The sequence below is a fragment of the Pan paniscus genome, chromosome 1 (assembly GCF_029289425.2).
Source record: "Pan paniscus chromosome 1, NHGRI_mPanPan1-v2.0_pri, whole genome shotgun sequence".
Lineage (NCBI taxonomy): Eukaryota > Metazoa > Chordata > Mammalia > Primates > Hominidae > Pan > Pan paniscus.
The window spans coordinates 168,294,565-168,310,387 of record NC_073249.2 but is presented as its reverse complement, the minus strand read 5'-3'; the positions used below and the strand labels follow the sequence as shown (position 1 = coordinate 168,310,387).

At 40.7% G+C, this 15,823-nt stretch overlaps 1 protein-coding gene across 26 annotated transcripts in view; it reads right to left on the bottom strand.

Annotated features, from left to right (window-relative positions):
* OMA1 (OMA1 zinc metallopeptidase) overlaps positions 1-11,278 on the bottom strand; it is a 263,442-nt gene extending 252,164 nt beyond the window's left edge. For 6 of the 26 annotated variants that reach the window (XM_063600963.1, XM_055092094.2, XM_003824219.6 and 3 more), the window contains exons 1-3: positions 10,584-11,278; positions 2,661-3,176; positions 378-606 (exon numbers count right to left, since the gene is read on the bottom strand). In XM_063600963.1, coding sequence (XP_063457033.1) covers positions 378-606; positions 2,661-3,160 — 729 coding nt within the window. In that variant the 5' untranslated portion in view covers positions 3,161-3,176; positions 10,584-11,278. Of the gene's footprint in view, positions 1-377; positions 607-2,660; positions 3,177-3,645; positions 4,390-4,492; positions 6,399-9,729 lie in introns of those variants that run through there. The other 20 variants (XM_063600910.1, XM_063600911.1, XM_063600906.1 and 17 more) reach the window with 14 other exon arrangements.
* Positions 11,279-15,823: the final 4,545 nt, after the last annotated feature.

The following is a 15,823-nucleotide window of genomic DNA, read 5'->3' as shown; positions in this document are numbered from 1 at the left end:
AACCCCAGTAAAGCCAAGCAATGGGCACAACTACAAATGAGCTGGTTCATAATTCAGTCGGTATGAAGGATACCTCCTAGGGCCTGATCCAGTCACCCTGCCTAACCCAGTCTGGATAATCAAGGAAGGCTTTCCTGAGAAAAGTGACATTTAAGGTGAAATGTGCTGAGCAGGAGTTAGCTGGGTGAATGCTAGGAAAAGCAATGTAGGCAGTAGAAATACTAAGTGTGAAAGGTCTGAGGCCTTCGGGAAAAAAAAATGCTAATTTCATATCAAAGACTAAAATTAAAAAACAACATATCTTTCACATTTAAGATACTTTCCTATTTTGAGTGTTATATTAAGCAGTCTAATTAAAAACAACTCTTACTACTTACTGCTTCATATTCCAGTTCTGATAAAAGTCTGAACTGCTCTTTCCCCAATAATAGTAGCTTGCTCCTTCCTGTGATTGGACTTACTTCCAGGTGAGTAAAATAAAACACCACAAACAGCAATCCAAAACTACTCAAACCAAGGAATAGCTTCCATTTATTCTTCCTTATATTTTCTTTAAATACTTCCTTCTTGTTAGGAGGAAGTGCCTGCCACCATTTCCTTATGCCCCTAAAGCAAAAAGAAAAATTCAAAGTTCTGATAATCATTCCAGCACATATCACTAAAGCTCAAATGCATACACTAGAATTTTATGTCCTCAAACACCTGAATTTGTATGATATATTTCGCTGAATACATCGCTTTTCCAATTAATAAAATTCTTAGCTAAATGATGAAAAAATAATCAATGATGTAAAGTTACAGTTAAAAAATTCTAATACTCATCGAAATTTTCTTCTTCAGCTATTTTAAGGATAAACACTAAATGAAATGCTAGTTTACTATAACTACCACTGGTTAATATTTATTACTATCTAGTACATGCAAAATTCTCTCTCTCTCTCTCTCTCTCTGTATATATATATACCATCTCATTTAATCTTCATAATAACCCTGTTACAGAAGATAAAATTGTTAGGTAACTTGTCCATGGCCACTGAGGTAATAAAAGGAAAACCAAGCAATGAAGGCAATGACATTCCAGAGTCTGACCACTTAGCCACTTAATAGGGATAAATGCCTAAATAATTATGTAAGAGGTTACAGTACAATAAATCTATACCTGGAACCACTATTTTTCCCACTGCTCCTCAGACCTCCAACACAATTTGCCAGTGATTCCACAAGGTACAAGGGAAACTGCCTCAGCGTTCATTTTGGAAATAAATAGTGCTCAGTAGCAGAAACTCCACTATCCTCTTTACAACGTGAAAAAGGAGAGATAACAAGATCATAGGTATTCATAAGAAAGTGGGAGATTTTATAGATAACATCTGAGAAGGTCCAATTTCTACCAGGCAACAATACTCTCTGCCACTTAGCAGTGTTCAGAAACATTTTGACAACAAGCAATGTTTTCAATACTGGGACAAAAATGTTCCTTATGAGTTGATCTGTAAAATCACAACAAAAATTTACCATATATACATCATTCTCTTGACAAAAATTTATTTTACAAATTCTTAAAGTTCTCTTTGTGAAGTGACACACCCCAATGCCTTTACACAAAGTGTGTCCATTTAAAGGGACATAAACCAAACTATCGAGTATACTTATTTCCTGTTTAAAACTTTACATGACATTATCCTTTATTTAAAACGTATGAAAGACATATTCTAAATGAAAAATTTTAGGTGATCAACAATAGTAACAAAAACAAGAAAGTTACAAATAAATAATTTAAAAGGATGAGGACATAGTAGAAATCAGAAAGAGCATCCCAAGAACCTGGGATGAGCGTATTACTTCAACCAATAGTCAATACAGCTGTATCGCTTTTGGGTGCCAACACCAAATCATGAAAAACACAATAAGTTACAAATAGAAGTTCTTGGTTTTTGATCAAAAGCAAACTGGTTTGGTTCATGTGGTAGTAAGAAGGCTAGAAGGGACTTCACAGTCATCAAACACAACAAAGCTTTATGAAGAAACAGTGATTAGCTTTCTTCCATCTTCATAAAACAAATAAGAGAAAAAGGGTTAAAGCACTACAAGCTGTGAAAATATTATTATAAAGGATCACCAAGGAAAAAAACAAAGATTTGTTGGGAACAGAACAGAAAGAAAAGAAGCATTAATGACTTAAGAGTTAACTAGGAGTGTGCCCACGCTTATATAAGCAAAGATCCTCAATTTTATGATTTGCTGCCTTAAATTCCACAAATTAAAAAGAAATGTTTGTAAGTACTCTTCTTATACATAAGTGATAACCAACACTTCTGATCCATACATCCTAAGATCTTGTAGTCATAAATATAAGATTTTTTAAATGCCTATACAAAATGTAAGAATAACTTTTTAAAGAGATATTTCTATACCATAAATTAGTATGCAGGAAATTGTTTCAAGATTATTAAATCATACAGAACAAAATTGGGCAGGACCTACTGTTTAGAAACTTCACTTTGAGCTAAATGGGGGGAGACAGGGGATCTGGCAAGGTTTCTTTAAAAGTACAGTTTTATAAATAAAAAAATTAATTTCTAAAAGTTAATATAAGTTAACACAAAATATTAATGCAAAAAGTTAATATAAAAGTTTATTATTCTAAAAAAGCATTTTACCTGCCTACAATGATTGCAAATAACTTCTGTACTGGTTTAAGAATCATCAACAAGAGAGGAACCGGAGCAGCTTGAAACCGTGGAGAAGTATGGAAATTCCTAATAGGTCTTATGGAAGCAGGGCTTAGAGGATGCAATACTGACAGACTAGGGACTGCTGTAACTTCTTTTATTAGCAGCTGTCTTGAAAAAGCATCATTCCATACAGTACATTTGCTGGTAATCCTCCAAATTTCCTTACTTTTGGTACTTGAGAGGCCTCCTGCTCTTTTGTTGTTAAAAGTCCTATAAAAATGAAAGTTTCCAGGCAGAAAACTCCACCTGTCACACTGATTTACTCCCAGTCCCTGATACTTATTTACTATATGGTTAACTTGTACTTGATGACAGCCCCGTGAGGTTGATGCTAATGTGTTACATTTTCTCCAGTTAGACAGTGAATTAAATCGGAAGAAAACATGGTTTCTAGCAGCAGACTGCAATCCACAGATGAAGCTCATTTTTTCACTTGATTACCTGAAACACACACAAAAAAACTATAAATATCTGTGGAAAATATTTACTTACCAAACTGGGACTATAACACTTATAAAATAGGCGTGTCAGTTGTTCTTCTAACACATCTCAGGCTAAATTACCTTGGGTTTCAACTCATCACCCCTAGAGCAACGCCTTTCAGCAAGATAAACCAGAGTATATATACCACGACATTTACTATGCAACGTTTACTTTAGAAGCTTGAATTTTTTTCATTTCATTTTTAATTTTTAGTTAGGGAAGAGCCATTTGTATTTTAATGGCAAATTATTTGAGCACTAAAGTGGATTAGATAAAAACAATAGTAAAACTTTATCAGTTTGCAATAACTGGAAGGAAGCATGTAATACAGAATAGTAAAATCTAACTTATAAAATGCACTGGACATTAGGCAATGAAGAACAGTGATCCCTAAGAGATGGGAAACAGAGCCCTACAACTGTCCTACCTTATTGCCTGGAGAGTGCTTCCAGGCCACAATGCAGACAGGGTAAACCTAGGTGGAGCCCAGTGGTTCCCCTAAATCGAAGAGATAAAGCTGGGAGGTCAAGTAAACCAAGGTTGCTAGAGCTCACAGGACAGAGGACAAGAGAAGACAAGAGCTGCACAGAGAAATAACTCTAGAGTTCTGCAGAGAATCCCCCTCCCATATTCAGCTGAGTCCTGTCTGGGCATATGTGTAAGAAAATTCCCTGGAGCTGGGAAAGGGCCACCTGAAAAGATTGCAGGGAACAATATACAGGGCTCACACAGGGCATGGTATACTGCCTATCCCCTCCCCACCATTCAAAGTGGAAAACCTTATCATTTGTGGGTAGAGTACTCAGAAGGGTTTTGCCTCAACATTAGAGAAAGATTAGTCTGAGACCGAAAGCTGCTCTGGCCCCACCTAACAAATATTAAAAGCAACCCCCAAAAAGATTAAATGCTTCCAAGCAACAACTGTATCCCAGGGAAAAAAAAAAAAATCTAAACAGGTATTAGGACACAAAACTATTTAGCACTTAACAAGGTGCAATTTACAATTAAAAATCACCAAGCATGCAAGCAGCAAGATATGTGATCCATAATTAGAAGAAATATCAATCAGTGGAAACTAACTCCTAAATAAACAAATAACAGCATTAGTAGGTAAGGATATTAGTTATTGTAACTATACTGCACATGTTTAAGAAGCTAAAGGAAAATATGAGCATGTTATGTAGAGATATGTAATATATTTCTTTAAAAGACCTAAACTTTTAGACAAGAAAACTGTAAGAACTAAGATGAAAAACATACTAGATGAGACTTACAGCAGATTAACATTGTAGAAATAAAGATTTGTGACTTTGAAGACGTATCAATAGAAACCATCTAAAATGAAATACAGAGAGAAAATACAATAATAAAAAAAGGCACAGGGCATCAATGAGGTATGCAATAACTTCAAGTGGCCTAATATTCATCTAACTGAAGTCCCCAAAAAGTGGGGAGGAGGTGTAGACAGAAAAAAAAACACTTGAAATAATGGCCAAAAGTTTTCCAAACTTGATGAAAATTATAAAACCACAAATTCAAAAAGTTTAACAAATCCTACACAAAAGAAACACAAAGGAAAAAAACTACAAGGCACATAACTTCTTAAAATCAATGAAAGATAAAATCTTAAACTTGACATCTTAGATGAACTGTATAAATTCATTGAAAAACACAAGAAAAGCTGGGCATGGTGGCTCACGCCTGTAATCCCAGCACTTTGGGAGGCCGAGGCAGGTGGATCATTTGAGGTCAGGCATTCGAGGCCAGCCTGGTCAACAATGTGAAACCCCGTCTCTACTAAAAATACAAAAATTAGCCAGGCGTGGTGGCACTTGCCTGTAAGCCCAGCTACTCAGGAGGCTGAGGCAGGAGAATCGCTTGAACCCGGGAGGCGGAGGTTGCAGTGAGCCGAGATGACGTCACTGCATTCCAGCCTGGGCAACAGAGTGAGACTCTGTCTCAAAAAAAAAAACAACAAAAAAACAAACAAACAAAAAAAAACAGGAAAAACACAAGAAAGTACATACTCTGATTACATCTCTATAATATAAACTGCAAAAAATGCAAACTAATCCATAGTGACAGAGAGATCTGTGACTGCTTGAGGAGTTGTGGGAAAAAAGCAGCAGGGGAAGGGATTACAAAGAGTGGTGCTTGCCTGTAAACCCAGCTACTTGGGAGGCTGAGGCAGGAGAATCACTTGAACCTGGGAGGCAGAGACTGCAGTGAGCCAAAATTGTGCCACTACACTCCGGCCTGGGCAACAGAATGAGAACCTGTCAAAAAAAAAAAAAAACAAAACAAACCCAAAAACCAAAAACAAAAAAACCCAGATTGAGGGAATCTAAATATGAATTGAATTTCAAGTTGTTTTAGGTAATTATTATTTTCTTAGGTGATAATATTGTGGTTATGTGACTATTTTATTCCTGAGATACTTGCTGAAGGATCTGTTCATGATAAATAAAACTCACTTTCAAATTGTACAGCAAAGGTACACACACAAAGGACATAAAGTCAATAAACAAAATATCAGCAATCATTGTATCTCAGTGATAGTTACATATGTGTTCCTTAAATTTTTCTGCATGTTTCAAAATCTTCATATAAAAGTTGGGGAAAAAAATATGTAAACCTCAACCTAAGCTAATATGATATTATCTAGAAAGATGCTCCAGGACTACCAGTTGTAATAGTATTATCTACATATCAAACTATTTGAAAATTACTCAAATTTATTTTTTATGTAATTCATACATCCTGTACTTGCACTGTTAATGTATAATGTTAATAAAGGGCATGCTAAGTAAAACATTAACTTTGAGTTAACCCTTTTTGAAATACTACCAATTTTAAATTAGTAAAGTCTAGGCTGATATATAATAGTCTGACATTATTAACAAGATACTTTGTTTTTACTTTTTTGAACCAAGCTGAAAAATTGTAAAATAATTTAAGCCTAGAAGTCATTTCACAATTCATACTGGAGTAGCTAGTAAGGTTTTCATTGGCTAGGGGCCATGAGAGTTATGCAGCACAGAATATAGTCCTGCTCTCATGGAAGTTATAATCTAGCTGGGGAGACAAAACTGAACCTAAGTAAGACTATTAGGGGATAATAAAATTCAGTTATTAAATACTACATACTGTATGCATTCTTAAAAAGACATCCATGAGTAGCTGAAGAGTTCAGGAAGGCAGCAATTATTTTTCATGCCATTTAGGCAGATGCAGAAAGACAAAAAAAAAATGGAAAGAACTGTTTTAAATGGGAAAGTGTATTAAGGTTTAAATGTGAAGTCTTCTTCTAGAAGTCAAACTGCAAAAACAACACAAGCCCACTTTCTTTCCTTGACCTCAAATCTGATGATTTACTATAGTAGATAAGCTTCAGACACTTGCCCAAGCACAATTCCTTTTCCAAATGTGCATCTTACAGCCTCATTTTAGGGGACAGGCTTAGACGGCCACATTCATCCCTAGCAACCCCTACCATTAGCTACAGAGCTAGGAGTAGGTATTTGACACTAAAAAGATTTTACATAAAACAGCATTCCGCACAGGAATATAAGGGCATGTGTAAGTTGGGTCTACAGCAGGTGCTATGGCTAAACAAAGCAATATGAAAGCAAGAACTACAAACAGAAAGCTTTAAAAAAAAAAAAAAGTGGATAGACAGAAAAGACAATGGACTATTAAGTGTAGACAGAAGACAAGTGACAGACCACAAAGCCAGAGTGAATATGAGACAATAAGACCTCCCTGATTCCCATGAAACCACTGTACTTCCTACACTTAATTGAGCTTCATGAGCTTTTACTTTATCCCCAAAATAATGCGCTTTCTTCAATGAGTTTCTGTATTCTGCAAATAAATGATCTCTAAGACGTTTACATGGTATAAAACAGTTATACATTTGTTTTTGTAAATTGACAGCATTTTAATATTATACATGTTGTTTACTGGAACTAGCTGAGGGTTCCTCCTACACTTTGCAAAGCCAAATTTACCAATTTTCAACATTTAATCAGTTCCAGAAATACTGGATTATCTCTACAGCAACTTTAGCATCCAAAATATCTCAGCCCACATTAAATCAGTCATGTCAATTCTACCTCCTTCTTATCTCATTCTAGCCTTTCCTGGGCTCTGTGGTCTTATAGTGTTGATCACTACCCACCTAATCTCCCTGCCTTATTTCACCACTAACCCCTCCCACTCCAGTTTGACCCCAAACTAGAGCTAAAGCATTATTTCTAAAATGCAAACCCTGGCAACAGAATCCTACCCCGACAATTAACATACAGTCCTACCCTGGTAAATACCATGTAATCATTTAAAAAATGACATGATGATCTGTAAATCTTTAAAAGATTTAAAAGATAGCAATCTCTGGCAAAGGGATATACAAATTTAAAAATAATAATAAATGCTACCTAAAAACTTCTGTATAGCAGAGGTGGCAAACTCAAACGTCTAAAGAAGCACCATACAACAGACCTTTCTACAATGATAAAAATGTTCATGTCTGCACTGTCCAATAAGGTAGCCCCTACATGTGGCTACTCAGCATTTGAAATGTGACTGGTGCATCTGAGGAATGAAATTTTTAACTCAGTTAAATGGCCATATGTGGCTAGTGTCTACTGTATCGCACAGTACAGGTTTGTAGGGTCCAGGCAAGTGAATATCAGCAAAGTGATACTGATGTGAATGCAGATTCATGCCCACCTAAAGGAGGTGCAAACAGTTATGATGGAATTTGAACTTGCTGTGGCCAAATGATTCAAAACTTTTAAGTAAAGCCAGAATTTCAGATTTTAGGTGAAATTTATCAATTTTTAAATGTTGGCAATGAACTTAAAAAATTTTAACGACCTTAACCAAACATTCAGATTTTGTATTTTTGACCTCTGAACTGTATTATTATTCATTCATTCTGAAAATGTTTAATGAGTGCCCACTAAATGCTAGGCACCATAATGGATGCTAGAGATGCTGCAAAGAACAAAACAGATTTAAAAAAACCCTCCCCAATTTGCAAAAATAGTAATGAGAAAATATGCTAGTATACACAAAAATAAATCTGAAAAAAGATACACCAAACTATTCACAATTATTTTGAATGGCAGGATGGTGGTTAAGAGGGATTATTAGTATTTTCACCTTATATATTTCTGTGCAGTTCAAATTTCTACAGGATGTATTATTACTTTTTTAAGCCTCCACTCAGGCAACTATTTCTGTAATTCCCATTGTTTTTCTTTTCTTTTCGAGACAGGGTCTCACTTTGTCGTTGTCCAGGCTGGAGTGCAGTGGTGCCACCTCGGCTCACTGCAACCTTGCCTCTTGGGTTCAAGCAATTCTCGTGCCTCAGTCTCCTCAGTAGCTGGGATTACAAGCATGCATTACCACATCTGGCTAATTTTTGTATTTTTAGTAGAGACGGGGTTTCGGCAAATTGCCCAGGCTAGTCTCGAACTCCTGGCCTCAAGTGATCTGCTCACCTCGGTCTCCCAAAGTGTTGGGATTATAGGCCTGAGCCACCGCACCTGGCCAGCCCAGCTAATTTTTTAAATTTTTTCTGTAGACACGGTGTGTCACTATGTTGCCCAGGCTGGTTTTAACTCCTGGGCTCAACTGATCATACTGCAATGCGAAGTGCTGGGATTATAGTCATGAGCCACCACGCCTGGACTTTCGTTGGTTTTCCATGGCTTCCACAAACTCCTTCATATGGTGAACCAGGCCCTCCTACTACTTCTCCAGGCAACTTCCCCAACCCTCCTTCACCCATTCCTAAATTCCAAACTCCCTGATTTACTTACACCCCACAGAAAAAGAAAGCTCTCATCTCTATGTCTATGCACATCTATTCACACTGCTTAGCTCTGCTCATGACAAGCAAACTCCTTCTCATTTCTCATGACTTGTGTAAAAATTTTAAAAGAATCCTATTGACACAGAAGGTATAAGCAAAAGCCCCAACACTACACATATATAATTAAAACCATTATCATTTCTATCACTGACAACCAAGTGTCGTTTTGAATAGAAACAGTGCCTGATATTTTGTAATACCCGGTTTATCCTGAAGAAAGGGTAAAGAATGAGGGAAGAAATCTATTCATGCATTTTCAAGGAGCCAATCACTAGACTACAGAGCACATAAGAAAAAAAAAATCAGGGCTGACATATTCTCTTCAAAGAGCTGTGGCAGGTCAACAAACATAGCTGGCAGACTTCTAGGATTACAAAATTAATGATGTGAGAAAATTAAACAATTTGGATTGTTAGCCTCTAAGAACATTTCAGATCCTTAATTCTTTAAGTACCATCTCAGAATGAGCAAGTGCAGCACTCACTGGCACTCACAGCTGAAGCCTGGAAGACAGTTTTAACAACTCTTGCTGAAAATGACTATTTCTTCTCTAGTTTCTATGGAAACAGCTGTCAGATTGGCAAAAATAGGACATGTACTTTAAAATAATCATTCAAGCAAAGTACACACATGATGGAAGGCTTTAAAAAAGAATTGGACGGCAGCAGACTTGGTTCTTAAGCTTCCAAATGTCAGACTACACCCCTTCACCCCGGCTGAGAATGACGGAGATGAACCTAAATCCTTTTAGCGAGGGTTGCACGACCTTGATCAACGCCTGAATGCCAAATAAGGGATTTTCATCTCCCTGGACTACAATTTCTTGTTGAGGATTGCACGGCACAATAAAACTGTTGCTCCACACACAGGCGACATTTAAACAGTATACAGTGAGTTCTGTAGACGAGTCTACGAGAAAATTGTTAAAACTCCCCGGAACTGCTTAGACGGGGAATGTTCTGGTTTGCCCTGCCGAGTTTAGGCTGGAAAACGTGTTCAGTTTCTCCTGAAGAGGGAAGGGGTGAAAGAGACGGATGCCCGACGCGCCGGGAGGCGGTCCCCTCTGGCAGAGGTGCCGGGTGAGGAGCCCGAAGCCACGCGGGTGAGAAACCCCGCTCTGAAAGCGGAGCCGCGGAGAAGGGCGGGCTGAGGGGGAGGGCAGGCGGCCCACGAAAGTACTGCCACGGGGCAGATACACGGGGTCACCGGCGTGCCCCGGACAAGGATAGGGGAGAACCGGGCTCCCCCAGGACAGATCCCCTCCGTCTCCCGCCCCGGCGCCCCGCGCCCCTACCCTCCACGCAGCCTTATCGCCCACCCACGCCTCCTCCCGTACCCCCATCCCCAAGGATCCCCACTCCTTGCCCGGGCGCCCCCGCAGGCGCTCTGCACTCCGCCCCCTCCCCACTGCCGCACTCTGCCTCCTCCCCTGGGCACGATCCTACTCGGAAAAGCTGGGGAAAAGCGTCACCGTGAGGACTGACTCAAGCAGAAGCGAAAGCGGTGACACCGCCGACCCGACCTATGCGCAGGCGCGCACCCGCACTTCCTGCCCGCCACACCGGCCTGGGCGCCCTTCGCTCCGCCCACACCCGGCAGTCAATACAGCCGCCCAGAGTCGTTCTCCCAGCTGCCCCGGGCCCCGCGGAGACTGTGGCGCTCTAGCGCCTCCGTGTGGCTTAAGGAGGGACATGGCCCTGGGCTGGGCTGCTTGCCTAGGAACAACTTTCTCCTGTCCTTGGTGAGTTGGGTCCTCTAAAGAATGATCCACGCAAGGCTGTGTCCGTTGTAGTCTCTACGGCAGTACCGGCCAAAAGGGAAGAGACTCGAAGACTGCCAAAAGACGAAGGCTTCCTGGTTCTGAATCTGCATTCACAGAAATAGTCTTTGGAGTATGGGAACAGTGCTTTCATATGATTTTTGGAGGGACGCATTTTAAGAAAGATGAAGTATAATCTTAAGTGTCTGGAGGTTAAAGTAGCTGGCTCCAAAATTAATGTGTATAGTATGTTTCATTCATTTCACCAAAACATATTTCTTGAGCATCAACTACATTTTAAGTGCCAAGGATGTAGCAGTGAACAAGACAGACCTGAATTTCGTGAAGTTTATATCACAGTGAGGAAAGACAGGCGATTAAAAAAAGTGTACAAATAAACACAAATAAATAAAAGTGTACAAATAAGCCAGTACAAATAAACACTGGATTGTGATGGATGAGTAGTGAGGTCCCATATTAGTTTATTATGTTTACACTCTGTGCACAATGAAAACATCTCAAAGGACATAAACACTATGTCAAAGGACATAAACACTATGAACAATTTTAGGTATCTCTTTTGGAAAATTTGTAAGTTACTGTTTCGTTTATCTTATGTGTATTTTATGATTTGCCTTTTACCTTGAAAGGGATATCCTGGAAAAGCCCTGACAACTGGACCCCTAAAAACTGAAGTAGGAGGAGGTCCTTCAGTCTTCGTAGGGTTTATCTCCCAACCTCTGGAGTGCACGTGTCTTACCAAAGTTTCCAGCATGCTAGCCACCTCTTGCTCATCTTGCCTGGTTAGCATAATGTCATTGGTGAAATAGATGGGTGTGATGTTCTCCGGAATTTCCAGTTGATCCAGCTCCTTTTGGACTGCGCAGAGCCATTATGTCATTATCCTGGGTCCACCTGATTTCCAAAGGGGCCAGACTGGCAAGTTAAATAGAGATATGGCAGGGATGACCAACCAGTCTTGTATATTTTAGGTCTTTAATTATGACATTAATCTCCACCATCATCTCACTATCCCCTCAGATGAAATATCGGTTTTGATTTATTATCTTCACTTGGAAAGAAGGACAGCTTCAGAGGCTTCCCATTGGCTTTCCCCACCATGATAACTCAAGACCAAGGACCCTGAGCTTCTTACCAATGTGTAGATTGCTCCAGCTGCCCAATATATACTCCCAAATGTGCACTCAGGAACTAAGAAAATGACTACTGGATGGGTCAGTGTATTCCTGGACCCACTGTAAGCTGGACATTATCCAGGACTCTGCTTATTACCTGATCCCCATAAGCCCCCACACTTACAGAGGAGCCATGTGTGTTACATACTTTGGGTAGCACCTGTGAAATGTCTGGGTATTCCTCTTTCCTCAACATATAATCAGTCAAGAAAATGGCCGTGGGACACAGACCAAAGAGTAATCATTAATTACAGTAAATATTTGTTTCAGTATTGCAGGATTCTTCTTTATAGGGACCCAACAACCTCTTAAGTCAACAGATTCTGTGGTCTCAGTGTGAAGATAGGCTCAGGTCTGAGACTTGAGCAATGAGCAGTGCCTTTTATTAAGCAACTACTCCCTGCATAGGGTAAATAGCTTCTTGTCTTCCTCCAGTTGTAGATGTTAGGCAACACTCTTGTTGGCTGCCCGTCTGTTTTTCCCCTAGGGAGACCTTATGCTATTAAAGCCCTCCACAACCTCCTGTGGATCAAGCCCCCTTGGCTGCTCCTCTGCCCTTGGCAGGTGTTACAGTAATTACATCTTCTGGGGTCCTCATGGTTAAAGCCACCACCTGGCTTCTACTACTTCAGGATCCTGTTATCCCAATGGATATTATCAAGCCCAGCCCTGTGATCGCCTCTCCTACCGTCAGCCCTTCCCTCCAGAGGAGAGCCTTATCTGAACTTCTTAGTGATGCTAGTGCCCCTCACGCCAGTGCATTCCCCATGGCCATAGAATATGATGCATCCTCTGGGCCTCCCATGGAACATTCCCCTCTGTCTGCCTTCGGGCTCTACACACAAAAAAAAAATTCATTCAGGCAAGTCCACTTCCCTAAGCTCCTCTGTCCTTCTACCATTTGCAAGGGCAATTCGGGCATTCCTGCTTTACTCTGCATGGACTATGGCTTTCTCTCAGCTTCTAATAGTCACCTAGCAGTGAGTTTACCCATCTTCTAGAGTCCCAAGTCCCGAGAAAGTGCCCCCAAGGCAATGAATTTTTATTTAGCCAGGATTGTTCTGGAATAGGAATTAAAAGAAATTAAAGAATGTGCAAACAGAAACTCAGTTCTATGTAAGAAAACCCAGTTCCCCCCGAGAAAGAGAAAGAGCTGGAGTCCTTTAAATATTAACTGCCTGTTTTTCTGTGGCTAGTGAGCCTTATCTCTCCCTTTCCCAGGCATTGTAAAGACCCTGTTTCTTTAGCTGTGCAGCTGCAAGGTCACTAGACAGATAAACTCAAGCCGTTAAGACACGTTTTTCCTTGAAAAGTAAGAAATGATGTAATGCATGCCTCAATTCATTAAATAACTGTCTTTGTTTCTTGCTTCTGTAACATGCTTCTCCCTGCACAGATCTCCCCCAACCCCATAAAATGCTTAAAAGGTAACTTGACTCTTTGTTCGGGGCTCAGTCCTTTGGATGTTAATCCGACTGGGCCGGTGCACCTAAATAATAAATCCTCCTCAACCTCTTGGTATCTCTGATTCCTTATCAATCCCGCCACAGTTCCTGCCCACTTTGATCAAGCACCTTCAGAAATCCCATTCCAGGGGTCCTCTCCTGGCTCCTGCCGGTACACGCTAGGTAGTTCTTTTAGCTCCTACGTTATGCAATCTTCCTCCCCACACCTTTACAGGCCCAACACACAGGCAGCTGGGTGATGCTGGAATTTAACCTGAGTTATCACCCTGGCAGATATCTAAGAGGAGATGGGGCAGGTCCTGAGTGGGCACCTATTTATTCCTTACGCTAGAGGCTTCAACACTGCCTTCCCACTTGAGGGAAGTGTTAGCTTTGACTAGGGAAGGGTCAGCCACCTCTGCAAGCTCTGAGGATCTGCAGAGTCAGTATCCTCAGGGATTCTATCAGGATGTCCCATTTCATGCTTCAAGATTCCAGATTTTCCCAACCAGGGCCCAGACCTGCCTTGGCTAAGCATTTAAACATCTCTGGGGTTCTACAACTCTTTTCATGAAAATCTCTTTTGCTCCTCTGCTGTCCACACTCCTCCACTGCAGGCGATAAGAGCCTGTCTGTTACCTACCAAGGAGATCTCTGACTCCCACTCAGCCTTAACTGTTTACGAATGACCCTCACTTTCTCATTATCCCATGCAGGGCATCAACACAATGTAGCAATAACCAGCCCACTGCACTGTTCTTTCAGACACTGCTCCCTCCATCTTTCAAGTGCATTAACTATCCCACCTAAATGGCATTGCCCTCCACTGGGCCAGTTTCCCAGGTCGCCATCACTGAAATCCACACGGGGGCCACTATCTTGTGCCGGACACTATCCAAGACCCCACATTCCACTCATGGTGGAGTTCTTGTAGCCAGTTGGGCAATTAATGAGCCACTCTCAGAGCCGATCTTACCATCTTCTTCTCAGATCACCCCACTTCTAGTCCACCTGTATCAACAGGCCCTCTAAAAAGCAGATGCCAGGGTGGAATCAGATGTGCAAGACATATTTACTGGGTGGGAAATCCTGGGAAGGATAATGGAGCAGGAGCAGGAATAGACAGGAAGGGCCCTCAGATCATGACACTGGTTAAAGGAGAGAGGGAAAGAAGAAAGACTGGATTAGAAGCACCTCAGGTTGTAGCACAGTTCTAAGAAGGTTTTGAAAATGAGGAGTCCTTAGGCCAAAATTGCCTGCTTAGAGGAATTCCATATTTTGCAGAGATGGGCATCCACTAGTGTTCACACCATGCGTGATCATTGGCTAAGAGCAGTCTATGGGGAGCATGCGCTTGTTACAAATGGAGTTGGGGAGCCAGAAGGTCAGGGGCAGGGCCTGGCAGTCAACTATGCTCCCCAGAGCAGATCTGAGCGGCACATTTTCCCGGTCACAGCTGCTGGAGGATTTAGAGTTTGAATAAGTCTTCTGTTCTGGCTGTACATCTTCTTTGTGCTGCCCTTTAAGCAATTTTTTAATCAACGTGCTATGGACTGAATGTTTGTATCCCTCTGAAATTCATATGTTGACCCCTAAATTCCCAATATTACAGTATTTGGAAATGGGGGCCTTTAGGAGGTAATTAGGTCATGGGGGTGGAGCTCTCATGAATGAGATTTGAGTCTGTAAGGAGATAAAGGGATCAGAGAGCTCCCACTCTGCCACGTGAGGATAAAACAAGACAGCTGTTCGTACATGAGGAAGAGGGTCCTCACAAAATCCAACCATGCTGGCATCTTCATTTCAGACTTCCAGCTTCCCAAACTGTAAGAAAAAATAGTTTGTTGCTGAAGCCAGTCAGTCTATAGTACTTTGTTGTAGCAACCTGAACTGACTGAGACACATGATCAGATTCCATTCTCAGAACCAACCTTCCAACCAAGCAATATTGATTTGCTACACTTAAAAGTTTGGCTTTTGTCAAATTTCCAAAGCTATTTACCCCGTCTGAATTCAGAGGATTGACATGAATAATTTCCTTTGGATATGCCCTTGGGAAAAGGGCTTCATTTTAAGCACAGCTTAATGAGGTGTAAGAAGCTTTTGAAGGTGTTCTTTACAGAGTATTCATGGTAGGAGGGTTGCTTGAAGGGTCACACTGAAGACTGTGTCCCGTGACAGCATCACTGAAGTTTGACTTTGGATGTAACACTGAAAGTAGATGCTGTGCTACACCAGCAGATCCCCATTCACTGAAGTTATCATTCTGGCAGCTGCCTGCCTCCCTAGAGATTTCCCTTGGCTGGAGACACCTGCTTCATCCA